The following is a 24,548-nucleotide window of genomic DNA, read 5'->3' on the forward strand; positions in this document are numbered from 1 at the left end:
CCCAAAGTGCTGGGATTACAGGCATGAGCCACCGCATCTAGCCTATCTTTTCATTCTCTTTATAGGTTCTTTGGTTCTTTTGCGGAACAAGACTTTAGTTTTTTTATTTTTTATTTTTGAGACAGAGTCTCCCTCTGTTGCCCAGGCTGGAGTGCAATGGTATGATCTCAGCTCACTGCAACCTCCATCTCCCAGGTTCAAGCAATTCTCATGCCTCAGCCTCCCGAGTAGCTGGGATTACAGGCATGTGCCATCATGCCCAGCTAATTTTTGTATTTTTAGTAGAGACAGGGTTTCATTATGTTTGCCAGGCTGGTCTCAAACTCCTGACCTCAAGTGATCTGCCCTCCTTGGCTTCCCAAAGTGCTGGGATTACAGGTGTGAGCCATCGCACCTGGCCTTATGTAAGTTTTAAAAGCCTCCATAAACACCATTTATTGTATATGGTTTAACAACACAGAGTAAGAGGATAAAATTAGATTGGGAATTACACTCCTTAAGATCAGAGTAATAATAAATTGTGGAGATACATGTGATGAAAAGAAATGGAAACTTAACTGCTCCTGTAATTTTATTTCTTATTTTTATTACTAATTTTTGCTCTAAAATCTGTCACTGTAGCTATGTCTTATTTTTATTAAAAAATGTTTAGACATCCTTTTAGGTAGTATGTACATTATTCCTGTAGCATTCTGTAAACTGGAAATATTGCAAACATTTAAAAAAGTCTGGGATCCCATGACTCAGCTCACCGCAACCTTTGCATCCCTGGGCTTTGAACCTTGATTCTCTGAACCCTAGTCACTTCTTTTTTTTGAGATGGTCTTGCTCTGTCGCCCAGGCTGGAGTGCAGTGGTGTGATCTTGGCTCATTGCAACCTCCGCCTCCTGAGTTCAAGCGATTCTCCTGCCTCAGCCTCCCGAGTAGCTGGGACTATAGGCGTGCACCACCACACCCGGCTAATTTTTGAATTTTTAGTAGAGATAAGGTTTCATCATGTTGGCCAGGATGGTCTCGATCTCCTGACCCCGTGATCCTCTCCCACCCCCTGACCTCCCAAAGTGCTGGGATTACAGGCATGAACCAACGCGCCCGGCTAATTCTTTTTGTTTTTTGTATTTTTAGTAGAGATGGGGTTTCACCGTGTTAGCCAGGATGGTCTCAATCTCCTGACCTCGTGATCTGCCCATCTCAGTCTCCCATATTGCTGGGATTACAGGCATGAGCCACCGCGCTTGGCCAACCCTGATAACTTTTAACAAGGAAGAGATCAGAGATGCAGAGGTTTGATATTTAAGGTTTCAGGATAAAATAGTAAGTCTTATGCAATGACCCCCAGTCAGGTACAGGTACAAGGACAGGAGAACCAATGTCATTCTCCATATAAGACCCAGGGTGTTTTGGATGTTATTCCCATGGGAACAGCTCTCGAGGAAGATCTGCCATCTTCTCTTGGAACAGTTTATCAAAGGCTTCAGCTTGGGCCACTGTGAGGTGATTTTTCCAGTCCCCAGATACACCTGGGAACATGAAGCAGAAACTCAGGTCAGATCACACATCTCCTTGGCCTGTCCCCACCAGGCACCTGACATGGACATTGTAGCTAACATAGCAGAATGGCCGATGGTTCGTGGTGGGCCTTTATCCTGTCTGGTCACATAGTTATTCACCTAGCTGGAAACAATTTCCTATCTTCTCCTCTCTCCCATCCATCCTGTGTACAATTCCTCAGCAATATATATCATCTGATATGTCCAGAATCGAGTCATGTCTCACCACCTCTGTTTCTACAACATTGACTCAAGCCAACATCATTTTTCACCTGGATTATTAGAGTACACTTGTAACTGGTCTCTGCTTTTTTTTTTTTTTTTTTTTTTTTTTTTTTTTTTTGTGGAGACAGAGTCTTGCTCTATCCCCCAGGCTGGAGTGCAGTAGAGTGATCTCGGCTCACTGCAACCTCCGCCTCCCGAGTTCAAGCAGTTCTCGTGCCTCAGCCTCCCGAATAGCTGGGATTACAGGCGCCTGCCACCACGCCTGGCTAATTTTTGTATTTTTAGTAGAGATGGGGTTTTGCCATGTTGGCCAGGCTGGTCTCGAACTTCTGACCTCAGGTGATCCGCCCGCCTTGGCCTCCCAAAGTGCTGGGATTACAGGCGTGAACCACCGCGCCCGGCCTGGTCTCTGCTTTCATAAGTTCTCTTTCATAAGTTAGTCTCAGCATGGCAGCCCTCACGATCCCAGATCATGCCACTTCTCTGCTCAGATTCTCCGAGGACTCTCGGTTTCACTCAAGTACAAGTGCTGGAGGCGCTTACAGGGCTCCAGGTGATCCAGCCCCTGTGGCTTCTCTGAGTTCATCCCCTAAAACTACCCTCTCCATCGCTCTACTCACATGGGGACTTCTGATTCTACCTCAAACATAGCAGGCATCCCCACTCCTCAGACTGTTGGCGTCCCATGCTCCTTCTCCTTGGAACGCTGCTCTCTCAGATTGGCCCATGACTTGCCTATTTGCCTCTTTCAAGTCTTTGTTCCAATTCAAGTTTCTCAGCGAGGTTCTCTCTCACCACCGAATTTCGAGGTCACTCCCCATCCTTGCTGTATTTCACCTCATAACACATATCATGTAGGACAGGTTCTGTGTATTTTCTTTCTGTGGTGTATGTGTATGGTATGTATCCCTAATATAGATAAGTTATAAAATGGATTTTTTCACCCCATGCAATAGACATTTCCATTCATCTTGGCACCTTACAGTGTGTGATAGCAAAGTCTCTCTTCTCTCCCTTTTCCAGGTGAGGCATTCCTTCACACATTTCTTCATCCAGGACAGATCTCTCTCTTTTTTTTTTTTTTTTTTTTTTTGAGACGGAGTCTTGCTCTGTCGCCGAGGCTGGAGTGCAGTGGCACAATCTTGGCTCACTGCAAGCTCCGCCTCCTGGGTTCACACCATTCTCCTGCCTCAGCCTCCCGAGTAGCTGGGACCACAGGTGCCCACCACCACGCCCAGCTAATTTTTTGTATTTTTAGTAGAGATGGGGTTTCATCGTGTTAGGAAGGTCTCGATCTCCTGACCTCGTGATCCGCCCACCTCGGCTTCCCAAAGTGTTGGGATTACAGGCATGAGCCACCGCACCCGGCCCATCCAGGACAGATCTCTATGCTAACTCACCAGTGGGGCAGCCGCACTGTGGCCATCCCCAACCCCGTCCTTGTCCTCGTTTCTCAGGTGAATCACAGCTTGTAGGTATAGCAAGGGTTGCTAGTTAACTTGCTCACTGTTTGTAGAATGGATAATGCTCATGTCACATTTTGAGGAAAGAGAATCTGAATGACCTCGCGTAAGTCAGATAACCTTCCCAGGCGGAACCAATTTTCCCCACGCGCCTACAGCCCACATCAGTACCACAAGAAGAGGCTTCCTGATGAGGCCACGGGAGAAGTGTTCTGGGTGATGAGCAATTAAAGCTGATAAATTGGCTGGGTGCCGTGGCTCATGCCTGTAATCCCAGCACTTTCGGAGGCTGAGGTGGGCGGATCCCAATGTCAGGAGATTGAGACCAGCCTAGCTAAGATGGTGAAACCCCGTCTTTACTAAAGATACAAAAATTAGCTGGGCGTGGTGGTGTGTGCCTGTAATCCCAGCTACTCGGGAGGCTGAGGCAGAAGAATCACTTGAATCCTGGAGGCGGACGTTGCAGTGAGCTGAGATCGCACCACTGCACTCCAGCCTGGGCGACAGAGCAAGACTCCATCTCGGGGGGAAGAAAAAGCTCTCTTTCATCTCAACTGTTAGCGCCCAGTTGTGACCATAGGCATGCGTGCCGTGTATTCTGGTATATTTGGAAACCAAAGGATTTTCTTTTACCTTTTCTCAGAAGTTGTGCTTTGTCCACTACATAATCAACACTCAGGAGGGAATAATTGGACATCTCGTTTTCTTTCATGCTCTGGAAGGAGCTGTTCTTGAGAACTAAGTTCAGTTCTTCGGGTTCTAATGTCTTTCCCAGGAATTGACAGATCTTCTCTACAGTTCTTCTTGTGTCCTGAAAAAGAAAAATCAAGAGAGAGGATACGAAAGAGAAAGACAAGGCTGGGCGCGGTGGTTCATGCCTGTAATCCCAGCACTCTGGGAGGCTGAGGTGGTTGGATCACTTGAGGTCAAGAGTTTGAGACTAGCCTGGCCAACATGGTGAAACTCCATCTCTACTAAAAATACAAAAATTGGCAGGGCGTGGTGGTGGGCGCCGGTAATCCCAGCTACTTGGGAGGCTGGGGGAGGAGAATCGCTTGAACCCAGGAGGTGGAGGGTGCAGTGAGCTGAGATCGCACCACTGCACTCCAGCCTGATGACAGAGTGAGACCTTGTCAAAAAAAAAAAAAAAAAAGACAATAGAAAAAAGTAAGATGAGAAGGAGGGAACTGCAGAATGAGGAGGAGGAGGAGGAAGAAGAGAGGAACAACATGCAGATATGAGAAGGGATTGAGTTGAATGCAATTAGGAGAAAGAAAGAAAAAAGGTAAAGAAGAGAGGGCATGAAGTATGTAAAAGACGCAAGGATGGGTTGGGCGCCATGGCTCCTGCCTATAATTCCAGCACTTTGGGAGGCTGAGGCAGGCGGATCACTTGAGTCCGGGAGTTTTAGACCAGCCTGGGCAATATAGTGAGACCCTGTCTCTACAAAAAATACAAAAATTAGCAAGGCATGGTGGCGCACAGCTGTGGTACCAGCTACTTGGGAGGCTGAGATGGGAGGATCACCTGAACCCAGGAAGTTGAGGCTGCAGTGAGCTGTGATTGCACCACTGTACTCCAGCCTGGGCATTGGAGTGAGACCCTATCTCAAAAACAAAACAAAGCAAAACAAAACAAAACCAACCAGAACACCACAAAAGATGCAAGGATCCTCGTGGATTTTTCTGTGTGGTAGAGTTTAGGACAACTTAACAGTGAAACACAGAGTCTCAGTTTTCCTAAGAGACGTTTAGAGAGGCTTCTAGACAGTAATCAGGGTTAGCAAGGAGAGGTTCAGGGAGAATCTGATGGAGATTGAAGGGCTTGATTTCAAATCCTGGCTGTACTGTCAGATAGTACCGTTTCCCATAACTAGATTTGAATAACACACAGAGTTTTACAATATCTTCTCATATTTCATCTCAATAATTAGGACTAGGTACATGATCCTGGGAGATTAAGAAAATAGATTTTTATTTTTAAAATTTTATTTATGTATTTATTTAGAGACAAGATCTCACTGTGTCGCCCAGGCTGGAGTGCAGTGGCGTGATCTCAGCTCACTGCAACCTCCGCCTCCCAGGCTCAAGCAATTCTCCTGTCTCAATCTCCCGAGTAGCTGGGGTTACAGGCGTGAGCCACCACTCCCGGCTAATTTACATATTTTTAGTAGAGAGGGAGTATCACCATGTTGGCCAAGCTGGGCTCCAACTCCCGAGCTCAGGTGATTTGCCCGCCTCAGCCTCCCAAAGTGCTGGGATTATGGACGTGAACCACCGCACCTGGCCAACAAAATGAATTATTGTAACCAGAAGGACTTTGCTTTGAATCATAGGCCTTACTCTTAGATCTATAATGCTTTAATTTTTTTCTCTATTTCATAAACCTTGGTTATCTAATAAGAAGATGTACAACTGTGGAAATAACTAAAATAAGTTCATTGTGTGATCCGAAAGGAAGATCTCAGGAAGGTATGGGATCATGTATCTGAGGTAGCCAACCAAACTTGTTACAAAGGGCTTCTTAATAGAAATGAAATTCATTCCAGCTTGGCTAACGTGGTGAAACCCCATCTGTACCAAAGATACAAAAATTAGCCGGGTGTTGTGGTGCATGCCTGTAATCCCAGCTACTTGGGAGGCTGAGGCACGAGAATCACTTGAACCAGAGAGGTGGAGATTGCAATGAACTGAGATTGTGCCACTGTACTCCAGCCTGGGTGACAGAGCAAGACTCTGTCTAAAAAAAAAAAAAAAAGATGGCCGGGCGCGGTGGCTCATGCCTGTAATCCTAGCACTTTGGGAGGCCTGCGGGCGGATTGCCTGAGCTCAGGAGTTCGAGACCAGCCTGGGCAACACGGTGAAACCCTGTCTCTACTAAAACTACAAAAAAAATTAGCTGGGCATGGCGGTGTGCATCTGTAGTCCCAGCTACTCAGGAGGCTGAGGCAGGAGAATCGCTTGAACCCGAGAGGCGGAGGTTGCAGTGAGCCGAGATCGTGCCACTGCACTCCAGCCTGGGCAACAGAGCGAGACTCCACCTCTTAAAAAAAAAAAAAAGAAATTCATGTTCAGGCCATAGGCCATAGAGCATTGGACAGGATGAGCCAGAGGAAGGTGTTGGGACATGATGTTTCCCAGGTGGAACAAAATCCAATGTTGGTGTTATTTTCTCTTTTCTGTGAGATATCACTAATGGGTCAAGTTCTTTTTTTTTTTTTTTGAGATGGAGTCTTGCTCTGTCGCCCAGGCTGGAGTGCAGTGGCACCATCTTGGCTCACTGCAACCTCCGCTTCCTGGGTTCAAGCGATTCTCCTGCCTCAGCCTCCTGAGTAGCTGGGACTACAGGTGCACAACACCACGCCCGGCTAATTTTTTATATTTTTGGTAGAGATGGGGTTTCACCATGTTGCCCAGGCTGGTCTCGAACTCCTGACCTCAAGTGATCCCCCTACCTCAGCCTCCCAAAGTGCTGGGATTACAGGTGTGAGCCACCGTGCCCAGCCTTCTTTTTCTTTCTTTTTTTTTTTGAGACAGGGTCTCATTCTGTCACCCAGCCTAGAGTGCAGTGGTGTGATCTCGGCTCACTGCAACCTCTTCCTCCTGGGTTCAAGTGATTCTCCTACCTCAGCCTCCCAAGTAGCTGGGACTACAGGTGCCTGCCACCATGCCCGGCTATTTTTTTGTATTTTTAGTAGAGATGGGGTCTTGCTATGTTGGCCAGGCTGGTCTCGAACTCCTGGACTCAAGCAATCCACCTTCCTTGGCCTACCCAGTGCTGGGATTACAGGCATGAGCCACTGAGCTTGGCCTCAAGTTGTTCTTTCAATACTCGCTGGTTCTGAGTATCATCTGACAGCTTTTCCTCTCTGTCACTATTCACTCCAGTACTTGGATCTCAGAATAGTGAGATAAATTGATTATATGCCTTCATTTCTGTTCATACCAGCCAAGCTGAGATGTCAGACACTCGGAACCATCTCGGGAACTAAGCCACTTCTACCCAGTCCCATCCTCTTTTCCAGCGCCTTTTCAATGCTTGGTTATCAGCAGCACCATAGGTCTCGCCTAGAGAAATTTTTACATACACCAGTGCTAGCAGGAGACATCACACTCTGCCTCAATGCATGGAATATGCTCCTTATTTTTATTTATAGAGCCAGAGTCTTGCTCTGCTGCCCCAGGCTGGAGTGCAGTGGTGCGATCATAGCTCACTGCAGCCTCGAATTCATGGGCTCAAGCAATTCCCCTGGCCTCGGCTTCCCGAGTAGCTGGAATTAGAGGTGTGCACCCTCCACATCTGGCTAATTTTTTTTTTTTCCTTTGTAGACTGGAGTCTTGCTGTTTTGTAGACTGGAGTCTTGCTGGTCTCAAACTCCTGGCCTCAAGTGATTCTCCCACCTTGGTCTTCCAAAGTGCTGGGATTACAAGTGTGAGCCACTGCACCCGGTGCCAAAAAAGCTCTCTAGTTTTTTTTTTTTGAGACAGAGTCGTGCTCTGTTGCCCAGGCTAGAGTGCAGTGGCATGATCTCGGCATATTGACTCACTGCAAACTCCACCTCCCAGGTTCAAGCGATTCTCCTGCCTCAGCCTCCTGAGTAGCTGGGATTACAGGCGCTCGCCACTGCACCCGACTAATTTTTGTATTCGTAGTAGAGATGAGGTTTTATCATCTTGTCCAGGCTGGCCTTGAACTCCTGACCTTGTGATCCACCCATCTTGGCCTCCCAAAGTGCTGGGATTACAGGCGTGAGCCAATGTGCCTGGCTTAGATGTTTTAAGATAAAATAAGGAGCATGAAGCTTGGGCAAGGGTCAACCAGAAACAGGGCAATGAAGACCAGGGAGTTAATCCCACTCTTTGTGATTCTTCACCAGGCTCCACTTTAACTGAGAGGGTGGAATGAAGACACAGCGGGATGGAGGGAATTTAAGGAAAGTAAGGATGGTGGTGAGAGGGTGTGCACTGACTCTAAAAATGATGGGATTACCTGTTTCAGCTCCTCATAACTCAGTAACAGGAAGTTCTTCTCCTCTCTCCTGGGCATCCAACCGTGAATGTGGTCAAACCATGACCCATATGCCACTGCATGGGGTGGCAGAAAAAGTGATAGGTTACAAATTTTATGAGAGCAGGCATCCAATCTATTATGTTCACCCCCACCGCCTCCCCACTGGCTTGTTAACGTATGATTGACAAATAAAACTTGAATGAAACTTGGTCAAAGTGGACCAACAAATGGTATATATTTAGTGTATAACAGATGTTTTGATATATGCATACACTATGGAATGACAGTGTATTCGTCAGTTTTCACACTGCTATGAAGAACTGCCCAAGACTGGGTAATTCACAAAGAAAAGTGGTCTAATTGACTCACAGTTCAGCGTGGCTGGGGGAGCCTCAGGAAACTTACAATCATGGAGGAAGGGGAAGCAAGGCAACTTCCTCACAAGGCGGCAGGAGGGAGAAGTGAGTGCCAGCAGGGGAAATGCCAGACACTTATAATACCATCAGATCTCAGATGTGGCACGTATACACCATGGAATACTATGCAGCCATGAAAAATGATGAGTTCATATCTTTGTAGGGACATGGATGAAGCCGGAAACCATCATTCTGAGCAAACTATCGCAAGGACAGAAAACCAAATACTGCATATTCTCACTCATAGATGAGAATTGAACAATGAGAACACTTGGACACAGGGCGGGGAACATCACACACTGGGGCCTGTCAGGGGGTGGGGGGAGGGGGGAGGTATAGCATTAGGAGATATACCTAATGTAAATGACGAGTTAATGGGTGCAGCACACCAACATGGCACATGTATACATATGTAACAAACCTGCACGTTGTGTACATGTACCCTAGAACTTGAAGTACAATAATAAAAAAAAATTAAAAAAAAACCTAGGCCGGGTGAGGTGGCTCACACCTGTAATCCCAGCACTTTGGGAGGCCGAGGCGGGCGGATCACGAGGTCAGGAGATTGAGACCATCCTGGCTAACACACTGAAACGCTGTCTCTACTAAAAACACAAAAAAATTAGCCGGCGTGATGGCGGGCACCTGTAGTCCTAGCTACTCGGGAGGCTGAGGTGGGAGAATGGCGTGAATCTGGGAGGCGGAGCTTGCAGTGAGCTGAGATCGCGCCACTGCACTCCAGACTGGGTGACAGAGCAAGACACTGTCTCAAAAAAAAAAAAAAAAAAAAACCTAAAGCTCTAATAAATAAATAAATAAAATCATCAGATCTGGTGAAAACTCACTCACTGTCATGAGAACAGCACGGGGGAAACCACTACTATGATCCAATCACTTCCCACCAGGTCCCTCCTACAACACGTGGGGATTACGGGGATTACAATTGGAGATGAGATTTGGGTGGGGACACAAAGCCTAACCATATCAGACAGAATCAAGCTAATTAACATATTCATTTCCTCATATACTTACCATTTTTTGTCGGGGCGGTGAGAACATTTAAGATGGTCTCTCTTAGCAATTGTCAAGTATGGAATACATTATTATTATTATTATTGTTGACACAGAGTTTCACTCTGTCACCCAGGCTGTAGTGCCATGGAGCGATCTCGGCTGGCTGCAACCTCTGCCTCCTAGATTCAAGCGATTCTCCTGCCTTAGCCTTCCAAGTAGCTGAGACTACAGGCACATGCCACCACACTCGGCTAATTTTTTGTATTTTTAGTAGAGATGGGGCTTTGCCATGTTGGCCAGGCTGGTCTTGAACTCCTGACCTCAGGTGACCCACCTGCCTCGGCCTCACAAAGTGCTGAGACCAGAATGAAGATATTAATCAAGATGGTAGGACTTAATTAATAATTAGAGATAGGAAAGTGGTGAGGGGCCTAGGGGAGTGGGATGGGAAAAGAGGATGCTTATGAAATATTAGACTCATGCTAGCCTTTGCGTGAGGGGTGGAGTAAGATAAACCCCACGCAGTTAAGAAAGGTGTTCAAATGTTTTTTTTGAGATGGAGTTTTGATTTTGTTGCCCAGGCTGGGGTGCAGTGGCGTGATCTTGGCTCACTGTCACCTCCGCCTCCCGGGTTCAAGCGATTCTCGTGCCTCAGCCTCCTGAGTAGCTGGGATTACAGGCACCCACCATCACGCCCAGCTAATTTTTTGTATTTTTAGTAGAGACAGTTTCATTATGTTGGCCAGGCTGGTCTCGAACTCCTGACCTCAGGTGATCCACCTGCCTTGGCCTCCCAAACTGCTGGGATTATAGGCATGAGCCACCATGCCCGGCTAATTTTTTGTATTTTTAGTAGAGACAGGGTTTCATTATGTTGGCCAGGTTGGTCTTGAACTCCTGACCTCAGGTGATCCACCCGCCTCGGCCTCCCAAAGTGTTGGGATTACAGGTGTGAGCCACCGCACCCGGCCAGAAAGGTGTTCAAATTTGAGTGTACTGAATTAGACGCATTGGTGGCTCTCTCTAATGGAGGTATCTGTAGCTGGTGTATTGCTGAGAGACACATCACAGCTGAGATAGAGGCTCATAGAGTTTTGAGATCAATTGCAAAATGGAAAGTACTGAAAAAGCCCAGAAATTCTGCATAACTAAATGTATAGCGATCCTAGAGTCATGCAAACAGTTCTGAGACAGATAGAAACAGAATATTAAGGGGGTTTTGGAAAGAGGCATCAGAAAAAAATGGCGGAAGGTCAGGATTGTGTTGTCCCGGAAGCCAGTGAAAAGCTAACTTCCAGAAATCTACACATTAGGAGAGTAGAGCAGAATATAAGTTTCCTGTGCTAGTGTTGGAGGCTCTAGAGACTCAGAAAGTAGCTAGGATGGTTTATCATGGGGCAAGCTGAGGGGCCGGCTAGAGTTCTGCTGCTATGCGGCAGAGTAAGCGAACTTAGCAGGTTTGGCCTCCAGGGGTGGTGGAGCCTTTCAACCCATGGGTTGGTGAGAGGTAGAGATGTGAGGCTGGGTGTCAAATGAGGTCGGATAGAAGACTCCAAGCACCCCCATATTTTGCAAAACACTCACCAGTTCCTTGACAAAACCATTCAAAATATTGTTCCCATGACTTTGGTTTCTTAATAAACTTCATGTGTTTCCAGAAAAAATAACCAGACACCAAAACATCTCTGGGATTTCTCATGAGATAAATCACCTTAAATGGAAAAATGGGAAAATGGGAAAATGAAAAATCAGTACAGTCAATCCTCACTCTTTTTGATCTTCACAAAAATGGAGAAAAAGCCAATTCCCGGATAATGCCTAATAATGTCAATGGATTCTTTTAACAAATTACTTACTGCATTCACTAATCAAATTTAACGTGCCTATGAAGTAGTCACTGCACTAGGAATATATCAATGGAAGAAGGAAGCATCGTTCCTTCCCTCTGGGATATTACAGTCTGCTCACAATGGGAAGAACATGGAAGGTTTCCAAAGGTGAGTGATGTATATTTGTGTACTGTGGTTTAAAGATCATTAACAAGAGAAGGAATTCATAAATTAAGCTACATTCATAGATATATAGCAATATTATCCATATACAACGCCCAAGATCATGGATAAATTTCAGAGACATTACTTTGTCCTTTGGGCCAGGCATGGTGGCTCATGCCTGTAATCCCAGCACTTTGGGAGGCCGAATCACTAGAGGTCAGGAGTTCGAGACCAGCCTGGCCAACATAGTGAAACCCTGTGTCTACTAAAAATACAAAAATTAGCCAGGCATGGTGGCGCACACCTCTAGTCCCAGCTACTCAGGAAGCTGAAGCAGGAGAATCACTTGAACCTGGGGAGGCGGAGGTTGCAGTGAGCCGAGATCGCACCAATGCAATCCAGCCTGGGTGACAGAATGAGACTCTGTCTCAAAAAAAAAAAAAAAAAAAAAAAAAAAAAATTCACACACCAATAAACACCTTTCAGGAAAGTACGATTCTAGAAGCAGTCTGAACCATGCAAGGTCCTGGATATGCCTTGTCCCTCTCATGATCACCCCTCAGCCCCATGGGAGATGCGTGTGGCTGCTGATATCAACACATATTTACACACAGTAAGACGAAGTGGGTACAGAGCCCAGTCATGGCACCGGGGCAGTCACCCTGGATACAGGCATTGATTGATGAACATGCTGCTTCCCATAGGAACACCTCTGTGTCTTTTACGTGGCAGGAGGCATTTGTTGAATTCAGATTGGCTAATTGTTTTTTAGGGCAACCAAAGGCGGTTATCTAGTATATAATATGCCTATACATTCTGATTGGGCTTAAAACCTGGTTTTCTAAGATTCTGGCTTATTGTTTCACCCTATCCCTGGTTTAAATCTGGCTGGGGTAATCTGTAGAATGGTCTATACCCTTGAATTCAAGGACAGTTCTGGGAGCAGCCACATAGGTGTCACCTAATACGGAATCTCAGGTCTCAACAGCACAGACCTGTTGAAGGAGAATGCATTTCAGCAAGATCTCCAGATGACTTTTAGGCACATCAGTGTTTGAAAGGCATTGATCAAACGCGTCTTAACCATTATGCACTGACCTTGGCCTTGGAACTGAAGAAAGACTTGGGGAATAACTGGATGGGGAGGTGGGAGGAGAAGAAACGTGGACCCTCCTTTTCACTGAGTGCTTTATACCCAATCTCACTCTCTACCCAGGGTGATCGCTCCCAGATGGGCACAGATTGGATCCACTTGGGATCCCCTTTGGAGTGAATCAGGCAGAGAATCTCAGCCAACCAGTTTGTTCCTGGAAAAAGAAGGGAAAATATATATATAATGTACCATCTCAGCCAGACATGGTGGCTCACGCCTGTAATCCCAGCATCTTGGGAGGCCGAGGCAGGTGATCATGAGGTCAGGGATTCAAGACTAGCCTGGCCAAGATGGTGAAACCCCGTCTCTACTAAAAATACAAAAATTAGCCAGGTGTAGTGGTGGGTGCCTGTAATCCCAGCTGCTTGGGAGGCTGAGGCAGAGAATTGCTTGAACCTGGGAGGCGGAGGTTGCAGTGAGCCAAGATTGTGCCATGGCACTCCAGCCTGGGCAACAGAGTGAGACTCAGTCTCAAAAACACACACACACACAAAAAAAAACAACAAAAAAAGTACCATCTCAACCTTAATTTTTTTATTATTTATTTATTTATTTATTTTGAGACAGAGTCTTGCTCTGTCGCCCAGGCTGGAGTGCAGTGGCATGATCTTGGCTCACTGCCACCTCCATCTCCTGGGTTCAAGTGATTCTCTTGGTCAGCCTCCCAAGTAGCTGGAACTACAGACGTGCGCCACAGCGCCTGGCTAATTTTTATATTTTTAGTAGAGACGGGGTTTTGCCATGTTGGTCAGGCTGGTCTCGAACTCCTGACCTCAGGCAATCCATCTGCCTTGACCTCCCAAAGTGCTGGGATTACAGGTATGAGCCACCACGCCCAGCCTGTCAACCACTTTTAAGCCTACAGTTTCGTAATGTTAAGTGTTAAGTATATTCCCAGTGATGCTCAACCAATCTCCAGAGGATTTTTGTGTTGCAAAACTGAAACTCTATGCAGAGCCAGCACCAACTCCCCATTTACCCTTCTCTTCAGCCCCTGGCAGCCACCGCTGTACTTTCTGTTTCTATGGACTTGAGGACTCCAGGTACCTTATGTAAGTGGAATCACACAGTATTTGTATTTTTGTGACTGGCTTATTTCATTTAGCGTAATGTCCTTGATGTTAACGCTGTTGTATCATGCATCAGAATTTTCTTCCTTCTCAAGGATGAATAACATTCCATTATATCTATATACCACGTTTTGTTTATTCACTCACCTGTCAGTGGATATCTGGGTTGCTTCTATCTTTTGGCTATTTGCTGAAATCCCTCTTATTACGTTCCCATTGCTCTTGGCCTCTCAGGGCCATGCCACTTCCAATGTCTTCAGCCTCAATCCTCACCCCATCCGCAGTGCTCTTACCACCCTCCACCCACAGCCCCACTCCCAGAGACATATGATCCTTATCTTTCAGCCCCTTGAGATTGCCTGGCTCTTTTGTGGTTCCTGGCCATTGCACTGATGATTCTCCTATCTGAAAATAACCCTCCCCACCGAGTAATTTCATACTCATTCTTTCCATTTCCATTTAAATGCTATTTCTTCTTTCAGGACATCACTGGTCATCCTCAGCCATCCTCCCTCCCACTGCCACCAAACAAACACCTGAATTTGCCTTGGGATTCATTCCTGTAGATTCTCCTAATACCTTAGATTACCCCTGTGAACACTCATCCTACTGTGTAATTTCCTGACTAAATCCTTTTCTCTGATTGTCAATGGTATTAGGCATTCCTCTCTTCCCCTTAAAGCATTGTACACTGTCTGACATAAAGGAAGAACTCCAATCGTGCACTGAATGGACAGGAACACAACCACAGCCTTTCTCAGTTCACGGTTCTGCCTCCTTACCTGATTTGGGGTAAGTCAATATTATTACATCTTCATCCGTTATCACGAACTCATCACGTACTTTTCTTAAGATTTCGGATGTGTAACCCATAGTAGGGAAAGCTATGCCTTCAAACCATAAGAAATCGTCCGACATGATGATGACCTCTTCCTGCGTGGTGTTAGGGTTTCAACTGTAGCCACCGCTGGAGGCTGTGGCAGCTACCGGCAGATCAGCTTTTACAGCAAGGATAAAACGATCTTTAACCTTGTCCCAGCATGTCACATGTTTGTTGTAAAGTTTACTTGCTGATAAAGAGAGGTATAGTGTGACTCATACTCAAAAGATTGAAGATATTGAGCAATCATGAACTTATCTAGAGACCATTTTAGGGGTCATCTGATCTTGCGTTCAAAAGATCAAATAACAAACAAGAGGACAAATTTTTTTTTTTATAATATGGGTGAATTTATTTCTTAAGGTTTGAGTGCAAACTTAAAAACAAGAACAAAGCTTTTCATCAAGAATAAACACAAAATCTAAATAATCCTGCAATCGTGCATTTTAATAGAAAGTACAAATATGAATACATTATAATTTGTAACCGCATTTAAAAATTAAAATATTTCTCTCCAAATCCAAAAGACCACACAATCTTTATTTGTTCTCATCTTGTTACCTTATAAACATTTGTCATACGCTATCAGGAAAATATAGGCAAGAATTACTAATCAGTTATTCATGATCAAAGAAACATTATTCTCCCTGAGACTTTTTGAATCATTTATCTGTATTTCTGAAATATGACACAATTATACCTCCACTCTGGAGAAAAAAAGAGTTAAGTACAAATATCAGCAATGTACATATTGTAGTAAATTTTTAAAGTACAACTTTAGTTGATGGCTGACGTGTATGTAATAATTGTGAACAATTTAAACAGGTATAAAAATGTGAGATGAAAATCTTTAGGCTCAAATACTTGAAAAGTCACTATGAATATGGAAAGATTTGTTTACATAAACATGTAACGGAAAATCAAGAGGTAGTGGCATCTCCCTGTTTCCTTAACAATATTTGGATTTTCACAAAGAATTGGCAGCACCCAACCTTAAGTGTTAATTATGTTTTTTTCTTTTTTGAAATGGAGTCTCGCTCTGTCACCCAGGCTGGAGTGCAGTGGCGTGATCTCGGCTCACTGCAAGCTCTGCCTACTGGGTTCACACCATTCTCCTGCCTCAGCCTCCAGAGTAGCTGGGACTACAGGCGCCTGCCACCATGCCCAGCTCATTTTTTGTATTTTTAGTAGAGACGGGGTTTCACCGTGTTAGCCAGGATGTTCTCGATCTCCTGACCTCGTGATCCGCCACGCCCAGCCTAATTATGTGTTTCTAAAGGACCTATACAACAGATCAGTTGGCAGTGTTCTAGCTTTAGGGAGATGGGGGTAGATTGGGGGTGCAAATATCTGAGATAAGATAATGCATGCACTCACACATTTAAAATCACCATTCTAGATGGGAAAAAAAAATCACATATTGGAAAAGTCCAAGAAACTCATTCTTAAGGGATAAACAGCAGGGCAGGAGCAAAAGCTGAATAGAAGTCTACTTGATAATAATGGTTTTTCACTCTTCAAAGGCAAGTTGGGAAGAATGAGAATACTCACATACACATAACTTCAGGGAAAACGTGCCTAGAATGTTACCTTGCAAAACACTGAACAGAAATCTTTACAAAAACCTTCATTCTTGGGCTGGGTGCGGCACGGTGGCTCACGCCGGTAATCCCAGCACTTTGGGAGGCTGAGGCGGGCGGATCACGAGGTCAAGAGATCGAGACCATCCTGACTAACGCGGTGAAACCCGGTCTCTACTAAAAATACAAAAAATTAGCTGGGTATGGTGGCAGGCGCCTGTAGTCCCAGCTACTCGGGAGGCTGAGGCAGGAGAATGGCGTGAACCCGGGAGGTGGAGCTTGCAGTGAGCTGAGATCTCGCCACTGTACTCCAGCCTGGGCGACAGAGCGAGACTCTGTCTCCAAAAAAAAAAAAAGGAAAGAAAAAAAGCCTTCATTCTTGTTTATAATATTTGATTTTTCCCTTATTACCACCCTATACATCTCATTTAAGTATTTTCTTTATAAATATTTTAGAGCAAAAAGAATTTGTTTTGTGGCAATGGTGGCCCACATCTGTACAAAACAACCTAAGCAACATATATATATATACAAAATGATTAAGAAAAAGTGCAAAGAATAACAGTATTAAGAATTTTTGCATTTTATAGTAACTACAGCTCAAGTGTGAATATCTATCAGGGATATATAATCCCAGGTTTTATTGTTTTTATTTTATTTATTTATTTTTTTGAGATGGAATCTTGCTCTTGTCACCCAGGTTAAAGTGCAATGGCATAATCTTGGCTTACTGCAACCTCCACCTGCTGGGTCCAAGCGATTCTCTTGCCTCAGCCTCCTGAGTAGCTGGGATTACAGGCGCCCGCCACCACGCCTGGCTAAATTTTGTACTTTTAGTAGACACAGGGTTTCGCCATGTTGGCCAGACTGGTCTCAAACTCCTGACCTCGTGATCCACCCGCCTTGGCCTCCAAAAGTGCTGGGATTACAGGTGTGAGCTACTGTGCCCAGCCAATCCCAGGACTTAATTAAAGATTCAAAAACAAACCACACTCCAAATTACTGCACAAACATCGGTCCCTTATCAAGCAAGTCTGCCCTTCTCCCAAATCTAGTATTTCCAGTTTCTAAACTCTTCCCAAACAGGAAAAAAAAATGTTTTTTAATACGCTTCATTTTTTAGGGCACTTTTAGACTTACAGAAAAATTGCAAAGAGAGTACAGAGAGTTCCCATAGTCCATACTTAATTTGGATTTCCTTAGTTTTTATCTCATGCCCGTGTTTTTTTTTTTTTTTTTGATAGAGTTCTCTCTTTGTTGCCCAGGCTGAAGTGCAGTGGCATGATCTTGGCTCACTGTCTCATGCCCTTTTTTTTGCTCCAAAATCCCATCCTGTATAGTACATGACATACACTCATCCTGTCTCCTTGGGCTCCTCTTGGCTGTGACAGTTGTTGCTCAGACTTTCCTCATTTTTTTTTTTTTTTGAGATGGAGTCTTGCTCTGTTGCCCAGGCTGCAGTGCAGGGCACAATCTTGGCTCACTGCAACCTCTGCCTCCCCAGTTCAAGTGATTCTCCTGCCTCAGCCTCACGAGTAGCTGGGATTACTGACACCTGCCACCACACCCAGCTAATTTTTGCATTTTTAGTAGGAACGGGGTTTCACCATGTTGGCCAGGCTGGTCTCGAACTCCTGACCTCAGGTGATCCGCCCACTTTGACCTCCCAAAGTACTGGGATTATAGGTGCGAGCCACCGCGCCCGGCCGACTTTCCTCATTTTTGATGACTTTGATGGTTTTGAAGAACACTGGTCAGGCATTTTGTACAATGTTCCTCCTTTGGAATTTATTGCATGTTTTCTCATCCAACAAATGGGTTCATGGGTTTTGGAGAGGAAGGTCACAGAGGTAAAATACCATGGTCATCACACCATATCAAGGGGACTTATTAGCAACATGATCTGGCACTAATGATGTTGACTTTGGTCACCAGAGGTCACTTGACTTTTCTCCCTCTTCCCTTTCTATGTGGCCATATTTTAAGCATAAACTCTAGGCCTGAATATATTAGTGAGATAACATTATATGAACTCCAAATGAGGGACAGTCTGCAAAATGATGGGCCTGTAGTTTTTAAATTGTGAATTTTTTTTTTTTTTGAAATGGAGTCTTGTGCTCAGTTGCCCAGGCTGGAGTGCAGTGGCACGATCTCAGCTCACTGCAAGCTCTGCCTCCTGGGTTCACGCCAGTCTCCTGCCTCAGCCTCCCGAGTAGCTGGGACTACAGGTGCCAGCCACCACGCCCGGCTAATTTTGTGTATTTTTTTAGTAGAGACGGGGTTTCACCATGTTAGCCAGGATGGTCTCGATCTCCTGACCTCGTGATCCGCCTGCCTCAGCCCCCCAAGTGCTGGGATTACGGGCGTGAACCACTGTGTCTGGCCTAAATTGTGAAATTCTTATGAGGAAAAACACAAGTTGAGTACATATATGTTCCAGATTAAAGGAACATGTAAACCAAATATAACGTGAACCCTAGACCACACATATACAAACATGTTATAACTTTATTATTGGGAAATTTGGCCAAATTTGAATATGCAACATAGACTTAGTTAACAAGACTGTATCACTGCTGGATTCCCTGATTTTTGTACTTTTACTGAGGTTATACAGGATATATCCTCGTCCTTAGACAATATACACTGGAGTTTTGAGAAATAAAAGAAAATGAGTATCTGCAACTTACTCTTAAATGGTTAGGGAAAAAATTAATATTATATATGAGAGAGAAAGAGAGATGATCTAGCAAATGTTTGCAAAATATTACAATTGGGCTGGGTGCAGTGGCTCACGCCTGTAACCCCAACACTTTGGGAGGCTGAGGCGGGTGGATCATCTGAGGTCAGGAGTTCAAGACCAGCCTGGCCAACAAGGTGAAACCCTGTCTCTACTAAAAATACAAAAATTAGCTGGGTGTGGTGGCGGGCGCCTGTAATCCCAGCTACTTGGGAGGCTGAGGCAGGAGAATTGCTTGAACCCGGGAGGCGGAGTTTGCAACAAGCCGAGATTGCACCACTGCACTCCAGCCCGGGTGACAGAGTGAGACTCCATCTCAAAAAAAAAAAAAAAGAAAAAAAAATTACAATTGGTCAGTGTGTGACTTGCATACAAGAATCTTTTGCTATTTTTTGTTTGTTTTTGGTAAGACATCTTTAAGTTTGAAGATATTTTAATGTAAAAGTAAATAACAGGTATCCTGTAATCATAACAAGCTGGAAGGAAATTGAGAAACTCTAGACTGTATCCTCTTTGAGTAAGAAGGTCAAGAACTTGTTTTTGCCACACAGTTGGAGGGTGGATTTATATTCAACTATAACTGGACTACAGGACCCAGTCTTGTTTTCTATATGGCCATTAACACACTGGGCATTCATTATGTACTTTCAGTGTTAGGGACTGAGTTAAGAAAATTCTCATATTGACCACACTGAAAATCCTAATAAGCACGATTATTTCCTTGGTCCAGCTCTTTTATTTCCCAGTGGAGGGTTCTGAGAGCTCAGAGGGCCCATGGCTTCACATGTTCAAACAGCAAGCCAGAGGGAGGGTGCCCACTGAATGCGTGGCCTCCGGATGCGAGGAGGACTTATAGAACCATCTAGTTTCCACCATTTCCCCGTGGGCTTCCCTAAGCTAAAACGAATATCATCTAATGAATGCTCTAGCCCCCAAATTTGAAGGTAGCAATGTTTGAATTAGAATATTCGATGGTCAGCCTGGCGCGGCGGCTCACACCTGTAATCCCAGCACTTTGGAAGACTGAGGTAGGCGGATCACTTGATGTCAGGAGTTCGAGACCAGCCTGGCCAACATGGCGAAACCCTATCTCTATTAAAAATACAAAAAAATTAGCTGGGTGTGGTGGTGGGCGCCTGTAATCCCAGCTACTTGGGAGGCTGAGACGGGAGAATCGCTTGAACCCCGGAGGCAGAAGTTGCAGTGAGCCAAGATCATGTCACTGCACTCCAGCCTGAGCGACAGAGCATGACTCTGTCTCAAAAATAAATAAAAGAATATTTGATGATCAAGAAAACATTTACCATCCCTTTTACCCATCAGTCCCGGGCTGGGTGAATAGACTGAGCACTTGTGTGTCACACCTTGCGCTGATAATCCATAAATCTGAGTCTCACTCATTTGTTGACCTTTTTGTACGTTTAGGGGAGAAAGATGAAACAGGCTACATCTAATGTTATCTCTCAGAGATGAGCGGAATTTCGCCAGCAAAGACCTGAGGTTGCACATGTGCTCTATCTAAGCAGATAGAATGATCTCTACAACAGGATCAAATGGTTAAACTTTATCAAATAGTTAAGGGTTTCACTACCTTTGGTTCATTCCTCAATATTACCAAATAACTCTAGATAGTGATAATAATTATGACACAGTGAATGAACAATAATTATCGAGAGCTACCTTGTGTCAATAACATTCTGAACCCTCTGTACTTGATGACAGTTAACCCAGGTGACACCGAGTTCATGCTCTGTACAGGACTATAGCATTTACAGATACGCCAGGGGTTGTGCTTGTGAAGCATTTACAGATACACCAGGGGCTGTGCTCGCTGCTGGACTACAATCCTTCGTATTGATGCTCAAGTTCATCCTCTGTCCTGGATTACAGCTATACTTGTTCTCCACTAGGAAAGCTAATTTAGTACCTGTATAAAGTTGCACAGTTAGTATTTTACTAAGTTGTGATTTATATCCTATAATGTAGCTTTTTTTTTTTGAGACAGAGTCTTGCTCTGTCACCCAGGCTAGAGTGCAGCGGCACGATCTCAGCTCACTGCCATCTCCGCCTCTTGGGTTCAAGTGATTCTCCTGCCTCAGCCTCCAGAGTAGCTGGGCACCTGCCACCATGCCTGGCTAGCCTGGCTAATTTTTGTATTTTTAGCACTGACAGGGTTTCACCATGTTGGCCAGGCAGGTCTCGAACTCCTGGCCTCAGGTGATCCACCTGCCTCGGCTGCCCAAAGTGCTGGGATTACAGGCGTGAGCCACTGTGCCCGACCCCAAATACTTTTAAATTAAACAACATATATCTTAATAACCCATGGGTCAAAGAAGTAATTAGAAATTAAGAAGGGTTTTTAGCTGAATAAAAATGAAAACACAACATATCAACATTTGTGAAACACAGACAAATTTTAGAGATAATACTTTAGCTTTAAATACTTACATCTTTTTTTTTTAACTTTTATATTTATTTATTTATTTATTTATTTATTTATTTATTTATTTTTGAGACAGAGTCTCGCTCGGTAGCCCAGGCTAGAGTGCAGTGGCGCCATCTTGGCTCACTGCAAGCTCTGCCTCCTGGGTTCACACCATTCTGCCTCAGCCTCCCGAGTAGCTGGGACCACAGGTACACACCACCACGCCCGGCTAATTTTTTGTATTTTTAGTAGAGACGGGGTTTCACTATGTTAGCCAGGATGGTCTCGATCTCCTGACCTCGTGATCCGCCCGCCTCAGCCTCCCGAAGTGCTGGGATTACAGGCATGTGCCACCACGCCCGGCCTATTATTTATTTTATTTTATTTTGAGATGGAGTCTCACTCTGTTGCCCAGGCTGGAGTGCAGTGGTGCAATCTCAGCTCACTGCAACTTCCGCCTCTCTGGTTCAAGTGAACCTCTTGCCTCAGCCTCCTAAGCAGCTGGGATTACAAAGGTGCACCACCATGCCCAGCTAATTTTTGTACTTTTAGTAGAGATGGGGTTTCACCATGTTGGCCAGGCAGGTCTTGAACTCCTGATCTCAGGTGATCCGCCTGCCTTGACCTCCCAAAGAATTACAGGCATGAGCCACCATGCCTGGCCATACTTATATCTTTTCAAAAAAGACAAAGGATATTATTATTTGACAGAAAAGGGAAATAAAAGGGCCATTAAACCATACAATTGGTTATTAATCATACCTGTAATCAGGGAAATACAAATCAAAATCACAGTAACGCATGTAGGTTGTCACTTCTTATATGCTGGAAGAAAAAAATGGGACGATACTACCTGTTGGTCGGGCTGTTCGAATTTGGTGGATCTGTTCATTTGCATGGTGGTATTGGAGGAGAGTTTCAGAAAGTAACTGGAGTTGAAACTTGCAGAGATATATGTCCTTGGAGACATTTTCATACATGCACAAGGAAACTCGAAAAAAAAATGTGTATTTCAACATTGCAACTGTGAAAAATGGGAAACCAGTTGAATTTGGGGATGAATGATTAAAACACAGGATAAGTTATAGAATATGTGGAATATGACACTATAGTTGAATGAATGAATGAATGAATGAATGAATGGGACTTACATCTGTCAGCCTGCACACACTCAGCACAGAATGTTAGAGGAACAGGCAGATTCCTAATCATGAAGAGATGGTGCTCAGGCCATGTTCACAGGCACAGAGCAGTGGGGAGCGGTGCCATGATCCTAAACACCACGGGCTGGAAGTTGCAGAACAATTTCACCTCTGGAAAGGGGAGCTGAGCAACAGACTCAGGAAAGACTTTAGAAGAAGCCTCAATTGTGTCTTGACTTTCTCACTGGATTCTTTATCTGAAGACACAGGGCAAAATGATAGCCTTAAAGAGTTTTGTTGACATGCTTTTCTTTTCTTTTTTTTTTTTTGAGACAGAGTCTCACTCTGTTGTTCAGGTGGAGTGCAATGGCGTGATCTCGGCTCACTGCAATCTCTGCCTTCCAGGTTCAAGTGATTCTCCTGCCTCAGCCTCCTGAGTAGCTGGGATTACAGGTAGGCACCACCATACCTGGCTAATTTTTGTATCTTTAGTAGAGATGGGGTTTTGCCATATTGGCCAAGCTGGTCTCAAACCCCTGACCTCAAGTGATCTACTCGCCTCAGCCTCCCAAAGTGCTGGGATTACAGGCCTGAGCCACCGTGCCCAGCCTGTTTACATGCTTTTCTATATGTGTGAGACATTTCATAATAAGATGAATAGATAAAACCTAAACATGGCGCCACATGGAACTGGCAGATTGGCTGGGATGAGCTCCTGAGATCTTATCTCCGGCATCTGGTTTGGGTTCTTTCCATGTCTGGCAGTAATCTCTGGAGCTGGAAGAAAATCACTTCAACTGTGGCCCAGAGTGAGGCCTCTGAGGAGCTTATCTGGGAGAAGATGTCAATGTCTCCCCAGGGCTGGGATCAGGGCTGTGGATAGTGAGAGAGGAGGTAGGAAGAAAGTGGTCAGACGGGCAGTTAGGGTGAGTCCTTGGTAAAACTCCTTCAAACGAAGAACAGCCTGAAAATCCAGCTGCAGGCCCCAGATAAGAAAGAGCTCACACCAGCAAAATTTCTTCAAATCAAGAACAGCCTGAATATCAAGCTACAAGCCCTAGATAAGAAACAGCCCGCGTCCTTGAATGGAAATGCCTACTCTGTGAGCCTAGATGAACAAATTCCACTCCTTTTTTGGACACATTTGCCTCCCTTTGATGCATGTTTGTCTCATTTCACATGCTTCCTCCGGATTGATCCTTACCTTTCACCTATTTTACATATACTTATCTTTCTGTGATTGGCCGTGGGCAAAATCCTCGTTTGCATAAGTGTAACATCACTCCAGCCCCTAATCGGTTGCAGGCCAAGCCTTCACCTCAGCCTCTAATTGGCTCTTTTCACTGTTGCATGTCTTTCTGAGTGGCCCACAGACCAGTCAGCACACTCCTCCCACTTCCCAGTCCATAAAACCACTGAACTTAGCCCTGCAGCCAGCAACTCTTTGTCAGGTCCCCTCTCCTTGTTGAGAGGTTTTCTGTCACTTTCGCTTGATAAATCCCACTCTGCCCTACTCAGTCTCCAGTGTCGACGTTTCTTATTCTTCTTGGTTGTGGGACAAGAACCTGGAGCTTGCCGGTGGTGGGAGTGAAAGAGCTACAACACTCCGTCCCACTCACTGCAGTGAAAAAGCTGCAACAGGGCTGGGTGTAGTGGCTCACACCTGTAATCCCAGCACTTTGGGAGGCTGAGGTGGGTGGATCACAAGGTCAAGGGATTGAGACCACCCTGGCCAACATGGTGAAACCTGGTCTCTACTGAAAATACAAAAATTAGCTGGGCGTGGTGGCACACACCTGTAGTCCCAGCTACTTGGGAGGCTGAGGTAGGAGAATCGCTTGAATCTGGGAGGCAGAGGTTGCAGTGAGCCAAGATCACGCCACTGC

At 45.1% G+C, this 24,548-nt stretch overlaps 1 protein-coding gene across 1 annotated transcript; it reads right to left on the reverse strand.

Moving 5' to 3' along the window:
• Positions 1 to 419: 419 nt before the first annotated feature.
• On the reverse strand, positions 420 to 14,901 carry SULT2A1 (sulfotransferase family 2A member 1). The gene is made up of 6 exons (XM_054465737.2): positions 14,678 to 14,901; positions 12,771 to 12,979; positions 11,263 to 11,389; positions 8,228 to 8,322; positions 3,872 to 4,049; positions 420 to 1,520 (listed from the first exon to the last, which is right to left on the reverse strand). Exons 1-6 carry the CDS (start codon positions 14,811 to 14,813, stop codon positions 1,408 to 1,410), a joined length of 858 nt encoding a protein of 285 aa, XP_054321712.1. The 5' UTR covers positions 14,814 to 14,901; the 3' UTR covers positions 420 to 1,407.
• Between the last annotated feature and the right edge of the window lie 9,647 nt (positions 14,902 to 24,548).

This window comes from Pongo pygmaeus, chromosome 20 (assembly GCF_028885625.2).
Source record: "Pongo pygmaeus isolate AG05252 chromosome 20, NHGRI_mPonPyg2-v2.0_pri, whole genome shotgun sequence".
NCBI classification, from domain to species: domain Eukaryota; kingdom Metazoa; phylum Chordata; class Mammalia; order Primates; family Hominidae; genus Pongo; species Pongo pygmaeus.